This window comes from Lucilia cuprina, chromosome 6 (genome assembly GCF_022045245.1).
Source record: "Lucilia cuprina isolate Lc7/37 chromosome 6, ASM2204524v1, whole genome shotgun sequence".
NCBI lineage: Eukaryota > Metazoa > Arthropoda > Insecta > Diptera > Calliphoridae > Lucilia > Lucilia cuprina.
This window is the reverse complement of record NC_060954.1, coordinates 32970497-32989982: the sequence shown is the minus strand read 5'-3', so window position 1 is coordinate 32989982 and position 19486 is coordinate 32970497. Positions and strand designations below refer to the sequence as shown.

The 19486-nt window shown below is 34.4% G+C and overlaps 2 protein-coding genes across 5 annotated transcripts in view; one reads left to right on the top strand and one right to left on the bottom strand.

Moving 5' to 3' along the window:
• LOC111675363 overlaps positions 1-19486 on the top strand; it is a 105855-nt gene that overhangs the window by 64108 nt on the left and 22261 nt on the right. The window lies entirely within an intron of this gene.
• Positions 71-15528, bottom strand: LOC111675354. The gene is made up of 13 exons (XM_023436107.2): positions 14816-15528; positions 11508-11998; positions 10303-11440; positions 8990-10243; positions 8804-8922; positions 7610-8747; positions 7435-7550; positions 6214-7360; positions 4880-6151; positions 2288-4819; positions 2103-2218; positions 801-2033; positions 71-721 (listed from the first exon to the last, which is right to left on the bottom strand). The coding sequence occupies exons 1-13, from the start codon at positions 14883-14885 to the stop codon at positions 398-400; spliced, it is 10950 nt and encodes a 3649-aa protein (XP_023291875.2). The 5' UTR covers positions 14886-15528; the 3' UTR covers positions 71-397.

Genomic DNA, 19486 nt, shown 5'->3' with positions numbered 1-19486 from the left:
AATAATTTCATATCATGTTATGTTTGGTTCCCACTTAGAATTATTCCCAAAATGATTTCAACATCGTAAATTAAAAAAATATGTACATATATATCGTTTTTATTTAATGGCAATTATTTTCTTTCGATTCTAAACAAATCTATAATTACATTGAGAACTTAATTATAATCAAAAACTTAGTACCCGTAAGTGAGCACTTTTTGTGAATAGAAAATTGTATATATTATATAATAATATATTTAGGTATATAAATATGAACAAATAAAATTATGGATTAGGCAAAATACAAAAGAAACTAATTATGGGACAATTAAGGGACTAGTTACTAGTTGATTTCGTCAATTGATTGATGAGTTGTGATTTGAGGTCTCTTAAGGTGTACGAACTATTAATGGTCTTAATATTTCAACACTAAAATAGATACGACCGACAGAAGAAGTGTTAGGAAAAGACTGTTGGTGGCTATATTTGCAGAGCCCTTGAGTTCGACGGTATTACATCCATTCGTATTACAGACATTGCAATATCCACTGTCATTGTTTTCGCATTTTAATTGAGAGGCACAACCACGTGTAAGTAACCCAGCATCATTCAAAGAGGAAACACACTTGTCGTCGGCAACATATATGGGACACACTTTCAGACTAGAAGGATTTTGCGCACAATTTCTATCCGCTACAGAATTACAGATATGACATTCACGACGGTTTGCTGGATAGATCTAAATTTATAAACGAAAAGTAAGGAAAAGTCAAAATAAATATATGCCCAAGATAATAGATTAGTGTAGTTGACATTACCTCATTATTGCATTTTTCTCCGGAACACACTGCACAAGTGCCAAGAGACTCGCATGATTGTTCACTAGCACTCAAGCTATTAAAGCAACCTCTGATTGTGTGACCTTGGCCATCAATTCGTGTGAAACATTTATCATTTGGTGCAGCGCATGTTTCGGTGGTAGATATTTCTGTAGGATTTTGAGCACAATTAGGTGTTTTGCTAGAATCACACGATACACACACGCCTGCCTTGGGTAAACGTGATAATTCATTGCAGTCATTGCCATTACACTTGTATAGTTTATTTTGAGCGGTCCACTCGGCAATATCGCTGGCATTTTGAGAAGAGGCACAACCCATTAAATTGACTAAATTATTTTCGTATTTAGCGAAGCAATAGTCGTTGCTTTCATAAAGCTCACAATATTGACCTACACTGCTGGAGCACGAGGAGCCGGTACAGACATGACATTTAAGTCGATTCTCTGGGAATACGAATTTATTACATTCGTTTCCTGAACATGCGGCGCATTCTGTGGAACCACTTTGCTGACAACGGTTTTGTATCGACATTTCTTTGTCGTCTAAACAGGAACGTATGACTTGTTGACCTTTCATAGCTACCATACAGTTCTTGTAACATTTTCTAGATTTGAAGCCATTATAGTCGGGATTAAGAATACAGAACGGTTCAACGGAAGAATCACAGAAGGAACATTCAACATATTCCTCAGTACTCCAGGCAATGTTACATTCATTGGACTTACATCTGAAGCACCGTTCGGGATGTTGTCTGCAATACAAATCCTTGTAGTCTTCAACATCATCGGAACAACCACGTCTTTCAACGCGACCCAATTCATCAAAAACTGTCATACAATCCTGATTGATATTGCGGCTGGAACAGTTAAGTGTTGGTCCCAACGAATACAAGCAGTGTTCTCCTTCGCATGTATGACATTTAAGTGGAAGGTCTTGCCAGACACCGTGGTAACCATCATCTTGCTTATTTAGCAAATCAATAGAATTACATTCACTTCCGAAGCAGGAACGACAAGAGGTGCTATCGTTGGCATCGCAGTAAATAGAGGATTTGCATCCACGAACTGTAACATTTCCACTTAAAGCGCTTACACATGATTCACTATCACTTACGATAGGACAAGCCATTTTAGTGGTGGGGAAAGAATCGCAGTTAGACTCTTCTTCAGATGTGCAAGTAAAACATTGTTGGCGATCTGCTGGGAATATCTACGAATATAAAAAGAAACAATATATATATTTTTCAGCTATTTATTTGTACAATATAGGTATGCATACCTCTCTGTTGCAACCGTGTTCATTGCAGACACCACAGTTCTTGTCGTTACCTAAGACACAAGCAGCGAAGTCATCAGCTGGCAAGTCAGTCAAGCATCCTCTTTCAGTTGTGCCGGCTACTCAGAAATTTATTTAATAAATAATTTATTTAATAAATACTTAATAATTATAATTATGTTACTTACCCTCAGTTAATTTGCTGTAACAGCTTGTGTAGGGCAACATGCTGCAGGTATTGAAAGTACCAATTTCGATGGGGTTCACAGCACAAGAAACATCCTCTGTAGAATCGCAGACAGCACATGATTGTGTACTTGGTATTTTGTCTAAAGAGTTACAATTAGATCCCGAACACACGTGCACCCTCTTTGTTTTTATGATGCTCTCCAAATTTTGGTTGCGGAACGAACTGATACATCCCATTTCAGAAACACTGTTTGTGTTGTCGAATCTAATAAAGCATTGGTCATTTTCCTTATACAATGGACATACTTTAGACACGGGATCCTCACAAGTTTCTCCTTGGCATGTAAAGCAGGATAGTCGATTTTCTGGTAAATTGTTTGTGTTACAGTTGTTGCCAGTGCATGCGGAACAATTTCCATCTTTGCCCTCCGTACAAGTCTTTTGATCAGACACCTCTTTGTCGTTCAGACAGGTGCGAATGAGGTCATAAGTAGGCTTTGTCGTGCTATCTGATGGGAACAATGCAGTCATACAACCACCGTGACATTTTCTTGTCTTATGATTAGAGCTTAGTGGATTCCATACACAGTCCTGGTCTTTATAAGAGTTGCAATAAACACAATCTACAAATTCTGCTTTTGAAGTGGCAGTGTTACAATTGTTTGATTTACAGCTATAGCAACTGTCATCATTTCCCGAGCAATATTCACTTTCGACAAGATCGGCACAACCGCGACGAATTACTTTACCGCTATTATCAAATACAGTCATACAATCTTGTTCGTTATTCAATTCGCAAGTCAGAGACACAGTCGTTGTTGCTGAATTACAATCATCACCTGAGCAGCTAAGACAAGTCAAGGGAAGGTCCTGCCATTTACCAAAGTTATCATCTTGTTTCTTGGCCAAATTGACAGTGTTGCAACCTTCACCGGAACATTTGGCACATGTTCTGGGATTTGTAGCATCACAGACCAAATTTGAACTACATCCACGATAAGTGACATCGTTGCGGAAGGCTGTTACGCAAGTATCTTCAGCATCATATATTGAACAGATACTTAAACTGTTGGGATTATCTTCGCAAGTTGGATCAACACTAGAGTCGCAAACGTGACACTTGAGACGGGACTCGGGGAAAACATCCTTATTGCAGTTATTTCCCTTACATGATTTACATGTTGTTGATGTTCCATTCAAACAGCCTACGAATTCATCATCGTACAAATTTGATAAGCAACCACGTTCGGTAGCACCGTCGGATAACACACGTGAATAACATTCAGTGAATGGTGAAACAGAGCATGTAGTTTGTCCAGTAACAGCGGTAGGATTTACAGCGCAGTTGCTATCCGTGCGTGAATTGCAAAGAGCACAAGTTTGAGCAGCGGGAATGTTGTCAAAAGTATTGCAATTTTCACCATCGCAAAGGTGAAGGCGTTTGTGTTTCAATAAATAATCTGCTTCTACATTGCTAAATTCACTGCGGCAACCAAATGCTACAACGGTATTCTTTTCATCGAAACGAGTATAGCATTTGTCATCTTGGCGATATGTGGGACATTCTTTGGTCTTCGGATCTTGGCAGTCATCGCCTTCACAAATATAACAACTGTGACGTTTTTCTGGCATATCGATGATATTACACTTCGCTGTATTGCATACTTTGCAAAACTCTTTCTTGCCAGAAGCACAAAGTTCGCGATCATCGAGATCCATATCATCATAGCAAGATCTGGATAAACCATATGAAGGATTTTCCTCCTTAAAGCGGGGATATAAGGCAGTCATGCAGTATTTATAGCACTGGCGAGTCTTTGTAATACCGGCAACATTTGAAATACAATTACCATTAGCATCAGTGTCGCACGATAAGCACTCGACATATTCTCCTAAGCTGGTGGCTTGATTACAACCGTTCGAGTTGCAACGTAAACACTTTTCAGAGTTGACTTCGCAATATGATTGGTTATCTGTTTGTACTGCATCGCTGCAACCTCTTTGAATTACCTTACCATCAGCATTAAATACAGTCATACAATTTTGAATGGGGTTGTTTTCACAAGAACGGAAATAACCCTTAGATGTGCATTCTTCTTCACCTTTGCAAGTGTAGCAAGTTAGAGGAACATCCTGCCATCTACCAGGAACACCATCCTCAATAATCTTTTCCAAGTTTATGGTGTTACAACCATCACCTTCACAAACACGGCATGTACGGGGGTCGTTTTCGTTGTCACATTTCATGTTGGATCCACACCCACGGGTTGTTACACCATCGCGGAAATTCGTTACACATTGGTCATTTGCCTGGTAAATTTCACAGACTTTATTGCTTGAGGGTGCAGAGGCACATTTTGGATCGATGGCAGAATTGCACTGTTGACATTTCCTACGATTGGCTGGGAATACATCGATTTCATTGCATTTGTCTCCTACACAAGTCTCGCATAAACCGTCGGTGTTCATTAAGCAACCGTAAAATACATCTTCTTCAAGAGATCCCAAACAGCCACGTTCGGTGTGTCCGTCTAAAAAATAAAATAAATAAATATAATCCTAGACGTCATACAAATTGTTATAATACTTACAGCTATTAACGCGAGTGAAACATTCTGTAAATGGCAAGGAGGCGCACCGTTGAATGTTGTCCACTAAATTGGGATTTGTGGCACAGAGGGGATTTTCAGCTGAATTACAAACAGAGCATTGCTTAGGTGTGGGAATATTTTCTGGTGCATTACAATTCTTTTCATTGCACAATAACAACTGTTTTTGTTTAACGAGTTTATTAATAACATCCATTTCAAATTCACTGCGACATCCCATGGCAACAATTGAACTTTCGTTGTTGAACAGTGTATAACATTGGTCATTGGCATGATATGAGTTGCATTGTTCTGATTTCACGTCTTCGCAATCATCATCGACGCACTTGTAACATTCAAAGCGTTCTTCGGGAACATTCATGGTATTGCAACGTGGGCCATCACATGCTTTGCATAATTTCTTTTCACCATTGGCACATGCTTCACGATCATCCAGATCTAAATCATCTAAACAGGTACGTGAAAGCTCGTAGGATGGATCATTTGAGCTGGTGCGAGGATATAATGCTACCATACAGCTCTTTTGGCACTTTCGTGTTTTGGTCTTAGAAGCTTGGAAATTAACAGAGCAGCTACTGCTATCTGAAGAATCACAGAAGTAACAGTCAATATAATCATTTAAGCTCTTAGCATCGTTACATCCGTTAGATTTGCAAGCAAAACATTTATCGGGGTTTTCATCGCAGTAGTCGGATTGCGTACTTATGACTGCATCACTACAACCACGTTTCTCTACAGTACCTTCCTTACTGAATACAGTCATACATGTTTGTAAATTGTTGCCCTCACATTTGCCTACAGTTCCCTTTCCATTGCGACATTCATCGCCTTCACAGTGGTAACAGTTAAGTGGTAGTCCTTGCCACTTGCCTGGTTCTCCAACGTATCCTGGCAATAGATTAACGGTGTTGCAGTTATCGGTATTGTTGCATATGCGACAAGTATCACGGTTGCTAGTATCGCATGTAATTTCTGATGCACAACCACGTATGGTTCGATCACCTTGCAATTTGGTTACACAACTATCGTTTTCATCGTACAAAGTACAGACACTGGCAAAATCTTTGGCATTGTCTTCACAACCAGGAAATACAGCTGAATCACATTGGATACAACTGCGGCGTCCTTCTGGATAAATCTCAACATTGCAATTGTTTGTGGTACACAACTTACAAGTAGTGCTATTTCCACTAGAGCAATCAGTAAATACATCATCATTAACATCAGACAAACAACCGCGATGGGTGACTCCATCTACAAAAAATAAAAAAATATATTTAGAAATGGAAAATAAGATTTTGGTTAAAGGTTCTTACCAACATCGATGCGTGTGAAGCATTCAGTATTTGGGAAAAGTTGACAAACGGTGGCTGTACTTGTTGTGGGCTTGGATGCACAATCGGGATCATCCAATGAGTTACACCATCTACAAGAAGTAGGGATGGGGAAGTTTTCAAATGTATTACAGTTGTCACCATCGCATAAAAGGAGTTGACGCTTCAAATCGACCAAGTCAGAGTTGTCCAAATCGCTAGCACATCCCATGCGTTGCACATCGTTTTCATCGGCAAACAACGTGAAGCATTGATCATTCTCGCGGAATGCTGTACATTCAGCACTTTTCGGTTCATCACAGTCGGCACCATTGCAAACATTACACTTGAGTCTGTTTTCAGGTATTTTTGCAGTATTGCATGAGCTGCCATCACAAACCTGACAATACGGTTTTGTGCCAGCTTTACAATCTTCACGATCATCCAAGTCCAAATCATCCAAACATCCTCTGGCCAATTCATAGGCTGGATTTTCTTCATTTTTACGTGGATACAAGCCCGTCATGCATCCTTTGTGACATGAACGTGTGCGTTTAATGTTTTCTGGATGAGTAATGCAGTCGGAATTGTCAGCGCCCTCACAAAACAAGCAGTCACCAAAATCGGCCAAGTTATTAGCCAAGTTGCAACCACTCGATTTGCAGAATTTACAATATGCAGGATTTTCATCACAGTAATTTCCATTATCTCCATCGTACACTGAATCTGAACAACCACGTTCAACGACCGTACCATTTGATGCGAATACGGTAGCACAGTTTTGTCTTATGTTATTCCGACAGGCCTGAATTAAAACCTGTTTGCTATCTTGACACTCTTCATTTTTGCATGTATAACAGTTAATAGGAAGTCCTTGCCAGTTTCCAGGATAACCGATATTAGTACTGGCTAAATCGACAACGTTGCAATTGTCTGAATCGCGGCACACTCGGCAGTATTGTTTATCATTGTCATCACATTGGAATTCGGTACTGCAGCCACGGTACGTGTGACCATTAACCAATTTGGTTGCACAATATTGGCCGCTGGAGTAGACGGGACAAACGGAAGCGAAATTCGGCGAACATTCACATTCGGGATCATCTTTGGTGTTGCAACGTTGGCAACTGCGACGATCAGCAGGGAAAATCTGTAAAAACAAATTAATCGTAATTAATTAATCGTAATCAAATTCGGTATTATACGTCAATTTCTCACACTTACTTCAATATTACATCTGTCACCTTCACACACACTGCAATCTTTATCAGTGCCGTCGAGACAAGCGTTTATTTGAGTTGCAGTTAATTTATTTACACAACCACGTTGTGTTGATCCATCTGAAATTAATTTCCAGTTGAGATGCGACCGTATTTTATTTTTATATTGACAATATTACCTTTATTGACTTTAGTGAAACACTGAGTGTTAGGCAAAGCCGAACATGTTGCCACATTTGGAACATTTGCGGGATCGGAGGCACAGTCTTCGTCTTCATTGGAATTACACAACGCACAAATTGTGGAGGTGGGAATATTTTCGTAACTATTGCAATTATCAGTTGTATTGCATTTGTACAAGAGGTGAAGGTTACTAGATGCAAATTCATCTTCCAAATCACTGATGCAACCCATTTGGACAATGTCACTCATATTATTGAAAAGTATAAAGCATTGATCGTCGGGTTTATATTTCAAACACTCTGATGTTTGAGCATCTTCACAGTTTTCGCCTTGGCAATGGTAGCAGGATAAACGACTTTCTGGTAACTTATGAGTATTACAGGCAGAACCAGAGCATGACTTGCAATCTGTGGAACTTCCACTAGAGCAAACAGTCTGATCAGAGGCATCCTTATCATCGAGGCAAGTACGTACAAGTTCAAATGAAGAACTGTTGGCTGCGGGATAAAGAGCTGTCATGCAACCACCATTGCATTGACGACGGTTAGCAACTGCTGAAGGATTTAAAGCACAATCTGCATTGGTTTCGGAGTTACAGTAAATGCAATCAACATAATTGCTCAAGCTGGTGGCTTTGTTGCACAAATTGGAATTACAGTTAAAGCAATTAGAGGAGTTCGAATCACAGTAACTTCCCTGATCCTTTTCGACGGTATCGCTGCAGCCACGTTTGATAACTTTGCCATTTGTATCGAATACAGTCATGCAATATTCAGTATTGGAACATACTTGTTGTTGATTAGAGCCAGCAGCACAGTCTTCTAAGTTGTTGCAAGCGAAGCAGGTCAAAGGCAATGATTGCCATTGACCAGGTTTGCCATCAGATTTACGTTTTAAATTGGCCACATTGCATACGTCTCCTTCACATTCTTGACAATTACCAGGCAGTGATGCATCACAACTTACTTGTGAACTACAACCACGTATAGTATAGCCATTAACATCTAGTTTCGATACGCATTTATCATTCGGGGCATACAACAGACAGACTTGAGAAGAATCGGGTTTGTTTTCACATGAAGCAGAAGAAGTGGAGGAACAAACGTGGCAAGACAAACGATTGCTTGGGTATTCCTAATATAAAAATACACATTTGTATATGCTTAATTTGTTTTGGTATTTAAACCTACCTCTTGGTTACATTTATCTCCTACACAGCTTAAACACTTGGTACTGTTTTTATTGTTAAGGCAGTCAACGAAATCATCACCTTCTAAATTCGACAAACAACCACGTTCAGTGTGTCCATCTAAAATTGAATGCAATATATTAGTCTATTGTTGTTTCAATAATTATTTTTTGCTATGACCACTTACTCTCTAATACACGGCTGTAACACTGGGTATATGGTGCTTTAGCGCAAGATGTTATTGATTTTACCTCAGTTGCATTAATGGCACAATTAGAATCTGTTCTAGAGTTGCAAAGAACACAAATTTGTGCATTAGGAGTATCTTCAATATGGTTGCAGTTGTCTTCGTCACACAACCACAAATATTTTCCCTTAAGCAAAATGTCTACTTCAGCGGGATCATATTTGCTCTTACATCCCATTTCTATAAGGGAACCTGTCTCATCCCATTGCATAAAACATTGGTCATTGTCCATTACAGCGCGGCAAGTTTTAGCCTCGGGTATTTGACATTCATCTCCCTTACACTGGTAACAGGATTTGCGTGAACCCAAAACATCTTTGTTGCATTTTTCACCTAAGCAAGATTTGCATTTGGGATCTTTGGAAGACTCACATTTGTTACGATCATCTAAGTCCTTATCATCCAAGCAAGTGCGTGTTAGCTCATAAACTGGATAATCGTCCTTGGTACGTGGATAAAGAGCAGTCATACAACCCTTTAAACATTTGCGGCTGCGTTTAATGGCATCGACATTGAATGTACAATCATCTCCATTTTTAGAATCGCAGAATATGCAATCAACATATTCACTCTCGGATGTTGCTGAATTACAGGCATTTGATTTGCAATCTATACACAAATTTTCTTCTGCCAAACAAATATTCTCCAGGCTGTCGCTGCATCCACGGGCAACAACTTCTCCATTCTCATTAAAAGCTGTAGTACATGCTTGATTGACATTGCCAGTACACACTCCGAGAGCATCGGTCGATAACTTGCACTCTTCAATACTATTGCATTTTTGGCAACTGAGGGGCAAATCTGTGAATACACCTACATCACCAATATCTTCGTCGGCCAAATTTACATTATTGCAACCACTATCCAAGCATTTGCGACAATTTTTGCGTCCTAAGCCTTCGCAACTTATTTCAGAGGCACAGTCACGACGTGTAATACCATCGATCCATTGAGTTACGCAAGCGTCTTGTGGCTCGTAGAGGGGACAAGGCTGAATGACTTTAGAATTATCTTCACAATTAGCGTCGGTGGCTGAATTGCAACGGTGACATCTCTGACGATTAGATGGATAAATTTTATTGTTGCAATTGTCATCGGTGCAAATTCTGCATTTGGAACTTGAAAGACCATCATGACAAGTAATAAAAATGTCTGTGGGCAATTTTGACAAACATCCGCGTTCAGTGTGACCATCTGAAAACATATAACATATTAAAATCAAGCATTTTTAGACATTTTTTAATAAAACTTACCATCACGTATACGGGTATAACATTGAGTATAAGGTGGGTTTTCACATTTGTCTTGATCCAATATTTTAGATGGATCTACAGCACAATTAACGTCATTTTGTGAATCGCAAACAGTACATAATTTAGTTTCGGGTAGATTTTTAGAATCATTGCAATTATCTCCATCACAAATGAAATATTGTTTAATTTGTGCTTTTAATTGATTGTCGTCAAGATCACTACGACATCCCATACGTACGGCGCTGAAAGTTACATTATCAAAGTACATATAACACATGTCATTAGGATTATAGCCGACGCATTGTTTTGACTTTGGCTTATCACAATCGGCACCTTCACAATGCAAGCATGTGAGACGTCCCTCGGCAGGCAAAACATTAGTGTTACATTTATTCTCTAAACATTTAACACAATTATTTTCGGAATTGCAAGATTCACGGTTATCGGGCTCGATGTCCTCGAAACAGGTTCGTACAAAATCGCTTACTTTAGGATTCGATTTGCGGGGATAAAGAGAAGCTACACAACCAAGTGAACATTTGCGTGTTGTAGTTATGGCACTAGGATTAAATAAACAATCGGGATTTGTAGCAGCGTCACAGTACAAACATTCCTGATATGTTTTGGCATCGGTCATATCGTTGCAACCATTGGCCTTGCATTTGAAGCACAATTCAGGGTTTGAATCACAGTGCGTTTTTTGTTCGCCTAAAACTGAGAATTCACAACCACGACGAATTACTTTACCGCTGGCATCGAAAACGGTCATACAATCTTGATAGGGATCACCTTCACATTTGTTGGGATTACGAGGTTTACCTGGCTCACATTCTTCATCTTTGCAGGTATTGCAATTCAAAGGAACATCTTGAAAAATTGCATAAAGATCTTCATAACGTCTCTTAATGTTGGCTGTATTACAGCCATCACTTGTGCAATATTGACAATTTTTCTTTTGTGAATTACATTCGAACTCAGTTTTGCAACCGCGAGTGGTAACGCCATTTTCATAAATAGCTACACAACCATCAGTTTCATCATATGTAGGACACACTGATAAGGCAACCGGCGAACTTTGGCAAGTAGCATCTGTTTCGGAACTACAACGTTGACATCTTCTACGATTACTGGGAATAATCTTCAGAAATAACAAAAAATATGTTTAAGAGCCAAGTTCGATTTAGTCAAGAACATTATTTACTTACCTCTTCGTTACAGCCTTTGCCTTCACAAACCTTGCATTTGTCATCAACTCCAGTTAAACAGTTGTAAAACTCATCACCCTCCAAATCGGACAAACACCCACGTTCAGTTGCATTACCATTTACACGTTGATAGCACTGGGTATAGGGTATAACATTACAAGATAACTGTTTAGTAATGGTTGTGGGCTTGGTTGCGCATGCCTCCTCATCGGTCGATGAACATAGTGTACACTGGCTGGGATTTGGTAATTTGGCAAAGTCATTACAATTTGAACCATTGCATACATATAAAGCTTTGCTTTTAATCAATTCCACAATTTCATTTTCCTCAATGAAATCCGTAAGACAACCCATTTGTACTGCATCGTTGGTGATGGCTTCAAAGCGTATGAAACACTTGTCACTTTCCTTAACGTTAGTACATTCTGCAACAACGGGATCTTCACATTCCTCGCCTTCACAGCGATAACAGGAGTGTGTATCAGCATTAACTGCAATTGCAAAACATATTACTTATATTGTAGTATATTGTTTGCAAATTTTTAACTAAAAACTAAACTTTAAAGTATACCTAGACCTGGAACTATATTAGGATTTACTTATATATTTGAGACTTGTTTTATCTCACAGACATGCAGATCATTGGACTAGATCCAATGTTATAATCATTTAAAGTTAAAAAAAATGTAAGGACTATAATCTGGTTCTTTATAAAACATTAGCCAGAATCGTTGTTATCTATATTGTAAACTAGCTGTACATAAATAAATCCATACAATTATTTATGACATTAAGTTTACTTGAAATAGTCGTACGAGTAAAAAAAATTCTTTAATCAGTTGTTCATTTTCGCAAGAATCAGCCCTAATCTAGATCAAATCTTTTTTAGTGAGATCTAAAAATAGTTGTTTTATTTCTTTCATTTAGTTGGTATCGATATCAATTCATACGTACATTTAATAATCGTGTTAACACACTGATTATGAATGAATGTGAACTAAATAAATATTCTACTCATTATATGACCACTGTGTGATTAACTAAATACATTGGAATGTGATTAACTAAATACATTGGAATTGTTCGATTGTATACATTTTTATTAATAAACTAATAGCTAAATGCCTTGTGTGCAATAATGGCAATAATAATAATAATAATAAATTCAACATCAACCAGAAACTATTATCTGAAATGTATTTTTGAATGTTGTTAGTGTGTCAGAAATATCAGATTTGAAATACATTCGAATTGTGTTATTTAGTATAGATAAACGAAATAATTAGTTAATAGAACGTTTTAAAGAAGACTATCTACATTTAAAATATTAATAATCGTAATAACAATAATAACGTTATTTAATCTAATATTTATTAAAGTCCACTCACACTTGTAGACGAATAATGGTAATCAAATAAAATTTTGTATGGGTTTGATAAAATGGAAGTATATAAGAAATATTTTTATTTGATTTATTTTACATTAGTATTATTAACAAACATTAAGCAGTAAAACCGGGAGGAATTGTGAAATTCAATAGTCCGAAGTTTACATTTTATAATGGATACAGAAAATTAACTAAATCCGCAAAATCAGCTGTTTAGTTTCAAAAACAGTAGAATGTTTAAATTTCTATAAATTTTGAAAATGGTGTAAAATAAACTAGTTTGCAATTTTAACAATTGGTACTATTTTTATCAACATTTCAATTTCTTCTGTTAACATTTTTTTTTTTTTTTTTTTTGATTTTAATCATAAATATCATTTAGTTGTAAAGAAATGGTGAAATTTCCAGTTATGCTTATCTTCGCAATATTATAAAATAGTTTGCTACTAAAACTATTTGCTCTATAAACCGTATAATATAATTTATAGTTTGATAACACGTGCCTTATTTTATGGACTTAATATAAAAAAGTGTCACTTAAAGTTCAGAAAATATTCAAAAGTTTAAAGGTGAGTTTTCTAAAGAACAAAAAATAAGTGTAATAATATTATAATAACTTTAATACATATTTATTTATACGGAAACTAAAATTAAACTCGATTTTAAAATCTAATTACACGCTAACTATATTATCCAAGAAAGTCAGATCCTATTAGATAAGGTTTGGAAATTGTCGGTACATTAATCGAAATCAATGTTGCATTGATTGAAAATAAAATACTAATAAGAACTATAAAAACACAAGTAAAACGGAGGGAGGAATAAAGACTGTTCTATTCCTATGTTGGTTTCGAACTGAAAGTTGTATCGAATCGATATACTATAGAAAGAGTTATGAGAATATCTTGATAAAACCTATAAGTTGGGCACCGCAATTTCCAGCCAATTCATAATGACACCTTATTCCCAGCCATTTCAACCTGACATTCTGTATTCTTAGATGGTGGCAAAGAAAGTAATCAACGATATCTAGTTCCTCAGCATCAGTTAGTCATTTGTTAGTCATAAATTGGTTAGCCTTAAAATGTCAATATCATTAAGGAATACTAAAAACTATAAAAGTTTACATCGAATAATTTAATAAATAACAATTTATTATTTTATTATTACATTTGATTAAAAAAAAACTATTTCACTTATAGCTCTGTCTGCAATAGCAGTTATCAATGATTAAAATTTATTGTTTTTAGTTATTTGATTGTGAAGTTTATAATAACTGACAGTTATATTGAAAATTATATTTCTATGAAATTTCACAATATAAAAATCCAGAAAATCAATTCAAAAATTCAAACTAGTTAAATGATTAACTTTAAAGAGAGCTTTACAGTTATTTTTAAAAAAAGGTTTAAAGTTTTGCAAAATCATGCCTTCAGAAATGATAATTTAGAGGGGTTGTTACGCCCATTTTTTTTTTTTTTTGACACAATTATTTAAACAAATATCATTTTTCTATAATAATTTTTTTTCTATTACAAAGTTTACGCCCCATATATCCTTTAAGGATGAAAATTTTAAGTTTTATAACTTTATCTTAATGTATATGTGCACTTAAAAATTTAAATTTTACAATTTTATTGTATTGATTTAACACAATGTTCAATTTGTTAAAAATGTATATCTATTAAATATTTCTTTTATATTTATTACATAACACAACACGTTTATTAGTTTTATAAATCCTTTTTATAAGATTTTAATCCACAAAATCAATTGTTTGAAATTTCGTAATCCATTTTTAGAAATTACCTAATTTCTCACTTTTACTTTTTTTATTAGTAAATCACTTAAATATCCTTTTGCTTGTATTATTTCGATTTATATAAATATGTATGTATGTGTTTATTTTTAATTCACCTACCGATTGCACTATTTATACATAATACTAGGAATCCTAACGTGATTCCAATAAGAAATTTTCGGGGCAACATTTTGCCCTAAAAAATTGTTGTTTAAACGCGTCCAAAAAAATTTGGCCAACTGATTTGTACTACTTAAGTTAACGGCCTTTTATAGATTCGTTTTTCATAATACTCATACGACAACAACAATAACAACTAAATAGCTATCGCTGAGAAATTATTAGTTTATAATCGATTAAAAAGAACTTTGTATGTGTGTATTCTTGGGCCGATAACAAATCCAACCAGCCATCCATCCCTCGATTCATTCGAACCTTCACCACATACCAATGATATTCGAATTTTTAATATTTTTTTTATTATTTACGACAATTGATTTCGTATTTATTTTATGTGAAATGTTTTTTATTTTTATTTTAATAATTTATGTTTTTGAAAACACTAACAATAGTTGCAGCAACTAATCACTTTATTTTTTTGTGTATATTTTAGTTTTAGAAAATTGTTGCTGCTGCCAAAATTACTTCCGTTACATGAAACTTTAAATTTTCTTGCACAATAATATTTTTTAATGATGACCAATATAATTTTTATATCTATTGTAGATTTGCTTATCGTAGTAATATTTTGATTAGATTGAAATTTATAAAATTATTATTATTTTTAAGTTTTTTTACAACCAAATGTACAATTTAATGATCTTAACGCCAGTAAAGTTTAAACTGTACTGAAGGACTACTTTTGTTAATATTAATGAATAATTTCTAAATTTACTAAAAAAAAAGTTGAAAAGTGTTCAATATCAAGGTACTTCAGGGCAAGGTACTTTGTAATTTTGTTTCTGCTCATAAAAATAACTTATATATGAAAATGCATTTAATATATAATATTTGTTTATTGCAAATAAAGTTGTTGAAATCATGAAAACGTCATAAATTGTCACAATGTGAATTTGTTTGTATGTATGTAGTCATATTTACATCATCTTGATTTAACATACATACATGCGTATTTTTATTACAAGTATTATCTATTATTTATTAACTATACTATAGCCTAAGTTAGGTTTTTTTTAAAAACACTTTGTTTAACAGTTATATGTTTAGTTCTCATTTATAATTCCTTTAAAAATTCAGTGATAAAATAATTACACTTGTAGATATAGCACATGTTTTATATCCATAAGCTTTAAGTGCTTAAGCTCATTAAACAGAGCTTAAAAAAAAAGTTGTATAAGGCCCAATTTTTGTGTAACAGATCATATCAGGTTCTAAATGCTTCCTCTGTGGATCTGACTGTAATTTTGCTCTTATTATATTCCCCTAAGTTTGAAAAATTTGTTTAATTTTATTAAAATATTTATTCCTATTATACTTGATCTTAACACTTTCAGAAGTTTAGAATAAGTAACAAGCTTAGTAATGTACGTTTGTTAGTTTAGGTTAAAAAGGATTATTCACCATAAAACGGTGCATATCCACTCGGAGGCTATAATTTCCATTGTGATTCTCTTCAAAGAGTTAAGAGTCAAAAACAGAGAAACAAAAACAATACAAGAAAACCAGAAAAAAGAGAAATATAGGTAAGAAAAGTATAGATATAGTTAAAGACAAAAGAGATGATCGTGAAAATTTTTGTCCCCCCATAAAGCCCATTCGAAGATGTGGCTAATGTCATTGACAAAACCTATTAATCTGCGAGGGTCAAGATTCACAATATCCCCCATTTCGTCATGGAACCTGACTCCCAGCCATTGTAGTCTGAGATTTTGTATTCTAGAACAATAGTAAATTATATACTCCATCGACACTATTTCCTCCACATTCTCGCATAACTAATAATAGTCCTGTATATTGTGTTCCACTTACTGACAAAGGCTCTAACTGAACAATGCATCAATATTAGAATTCTTAAACTGTGTCTATCCAGTATTTTGGTAGCCCCAATATCATCAAGGTTCTCTGCTTGGAAGACTCTACATTTGTCAGAGTTTCTGAAGAACCATTTTATGTTGATATGAGCAAAATAGACTTCGGACCAGCCGTTTAAAAATGTCAGAATTATACTCCCCAATTATGTACTGATTCCAATAAAATTTAGTAGTAAGATTTTTTACAATAAAACTTGTTCATAACGAATTTGGTTACATTATAAACAATGTCATTTTCCAAAGAGGACATTTTATGGGAACAAGGGTAAAACATCGGCTGATTTTTAAATTTTTAAAAGAAAACCCACATCTTCCAAAAATCGTTTTATCTTAATTTCAGTAGGCCTAAAAATGTTGTGAAATATTTAACTAAAATAATTTTATTTCACACTTCAATATTGGAAAAATATAAAGAAATTTTTACAAGTATTTATGTACTTAAAGATTTAAAATTTTGGTATTAATACTCGGTTAATACGTATGTGTTTACCTGAATTGAACATCTAATTGGCCAATAGAGTTAATAAATTTGTTATATAGTTATACATCAAGTGATAAGACTTAATCATAAAGCAAATCAAACAAAAAATCTATTTAGAATTTTGTTCGAAGGAAAACCCATATACACACGTTTTACTTAGTTAATATTATCAATTGCATCGATATGACTAATGACAAACAATGTAAATCACCGATCAGTTTTATGACCAAAATAATATAAACTAAAATATAAAATATAAACTTTATTTAGGTTGCATAGGACAAATAATTCTGACGTTTTTTTATCCATTGAATTACAATTTCAAACGAAAATCCTGTGTATTTGACATATATCACGTTGTTCTTTTTTATTTTCTAAATAAGTAGTAAATTAATTTGTCAAACTTTTTCAAGTATTAAGTAAAGATGGGTACATATAGTTTGTTATAAATAATATTTGTTAGCTTATATGAAATATAAACAAGTAAGAAGTTATAGTCGGGCCGGGCCGTGCCGACCATATAATACCCTACACCTGTATACGAATAAAATGTGATTTAGTTTTCATAATAAAACATTTAAGTTGAATTGTACCTTGCTCAGATATACTTAAGCCATTTATTGTTTAATAAAACTGTGGATATTTAAGTAAAATTTTTATTGGGGCTTTTTATAGGGGCTAGGGTGAGTTCATAAGGGTCATCAAGGCTAGTATAGAACTTGGTTTTGCAGCTTTTTATCGAGATACGAGTATATGAAACATAATTAAGAACTTAAAATCCCTATTTGGCGGATTCAGTTGTATGGGGACTAGGTGAAATAATGGACCGATGATAACTATTTCCATAGAATAGAAGTTCATGTGCCAAATTTCATTGAATTATCTCCCAAATTGCAATCTGTAGTTTGATTACAAGGTTTAGAAGCTCTATTCGGGGGTACAGTTGTATGGAGGCTAGGTGAAATAATAGACCGATCTTAACTACTTTCAATAGGCTTCGTCCCTGGGACAATAGAATGTCATGTACCAAATTTCATTCAATTATCTTCAAAATTGCGACCTGTAGTTTGATTACAATGTTTATATGGACGGACGGACATAGCTAAATCGACTCAGAAAATTATTCTGAGCCGATTGGTATTCTTTAAGGTGGGTATAGGACCAATATTATTGTGCTTTACAAACATCAGCACAAAACCCAATATACCCTCCCCACTAAAGTGGTGTAGGGAATAAAAATCTACATTAGGTCTGTTCGCGTACTCGATAATTTGTAACAATTTGCAACAATTATTACTGGATTCCGTTAGCGTACATTTGAAAACTTACAACGAGAGTGTAAGAGAGCGATAAAACTGACAGTTAGTTGATAGAGAATTTTTTGATTTTACTGGATTTTTTTCCAGTAAAAAATTTGCAAACAAACAAATGTTTTTTAAACATATGATTGAAAATGTAATCAAAAGAAAATAAATAGTATAAAACTAGCGATTTTCATTGACGCTTGAGCATTTTAAATTTTAAAATATTAAAAACCAAAAAAGTGTATTAACATATAATTTTACAGTAATAAAACATTAATTAATATTAGAAATATTGGTTTTAAATGTATTTTACATAGTTAAAGTAATTTTTTTTTTAATTTTGACTTTATTTTCTTTAATAAATTATCTACGATTTTTGTTTGCATAACAATTGGTATTACTAGTCAGCTGTATAAAATCATTGTTGGACATTATTTACAAACTGACGTTCGCGTACTTTTTAGATATTTTTTTAATTGAGTGTAAATTAAAAATGTCTCTCTATCATAAAGTTACAGAATATTTTTTACTGGAAAGTACGCGAACACATCTATTGCACCATAAACTTTTCAAATTTTTAAAATATTAGAAAAACTATGTAAAAATCATTAAATTCTTTAATGCTATCTAGTTTTGTATGAATACAAATTGTATTTATATGCATATGGGCATAGGTATTTTTTTAATTTCTGCCATTAATAGATTTTTATCTGTTATCTTTTTATACATTATCAAAAACATAAGTATAAATGACTTGCCGAGTTTTATTAGTCATTTTTATAGCGAACAAAGTTCAACATTATTAAATATAAAAATGCTTAATACGATCGTTAAGTATTCTACGTATTTGTCCAGTTTTGGCGTCGATCATTGAAAATGATCTGCTGTTTTCTTATCGCCATAAATGGTGCAGTTATTCTGAAATTAATTTTTTTCCATCATAGATGAAGTCTAT

Coding starts and splice junctions, on each gene's coding strand:
- LOC111675354 (XM_023436107.2), bottom strand. CDS start 14,885: ATGTTGCCCCGAAAATTTCTTATTGGAATCACGTTAGGATTCCTAGTA. Junction 8,748..8,803: donor GAGATAAATGTAACCAAGAG/GTAGGTTTAAAT, acceptor TTTTTATATTAG/GAATACCCAAGCAATCGTTT. Junction 2,034..2,102: donor AACACGGTTGCAACAGAGAG/GTATGCATACCT, acceptor TTATATTCGTAG/ATATTCCCAGCAGATCGCCA.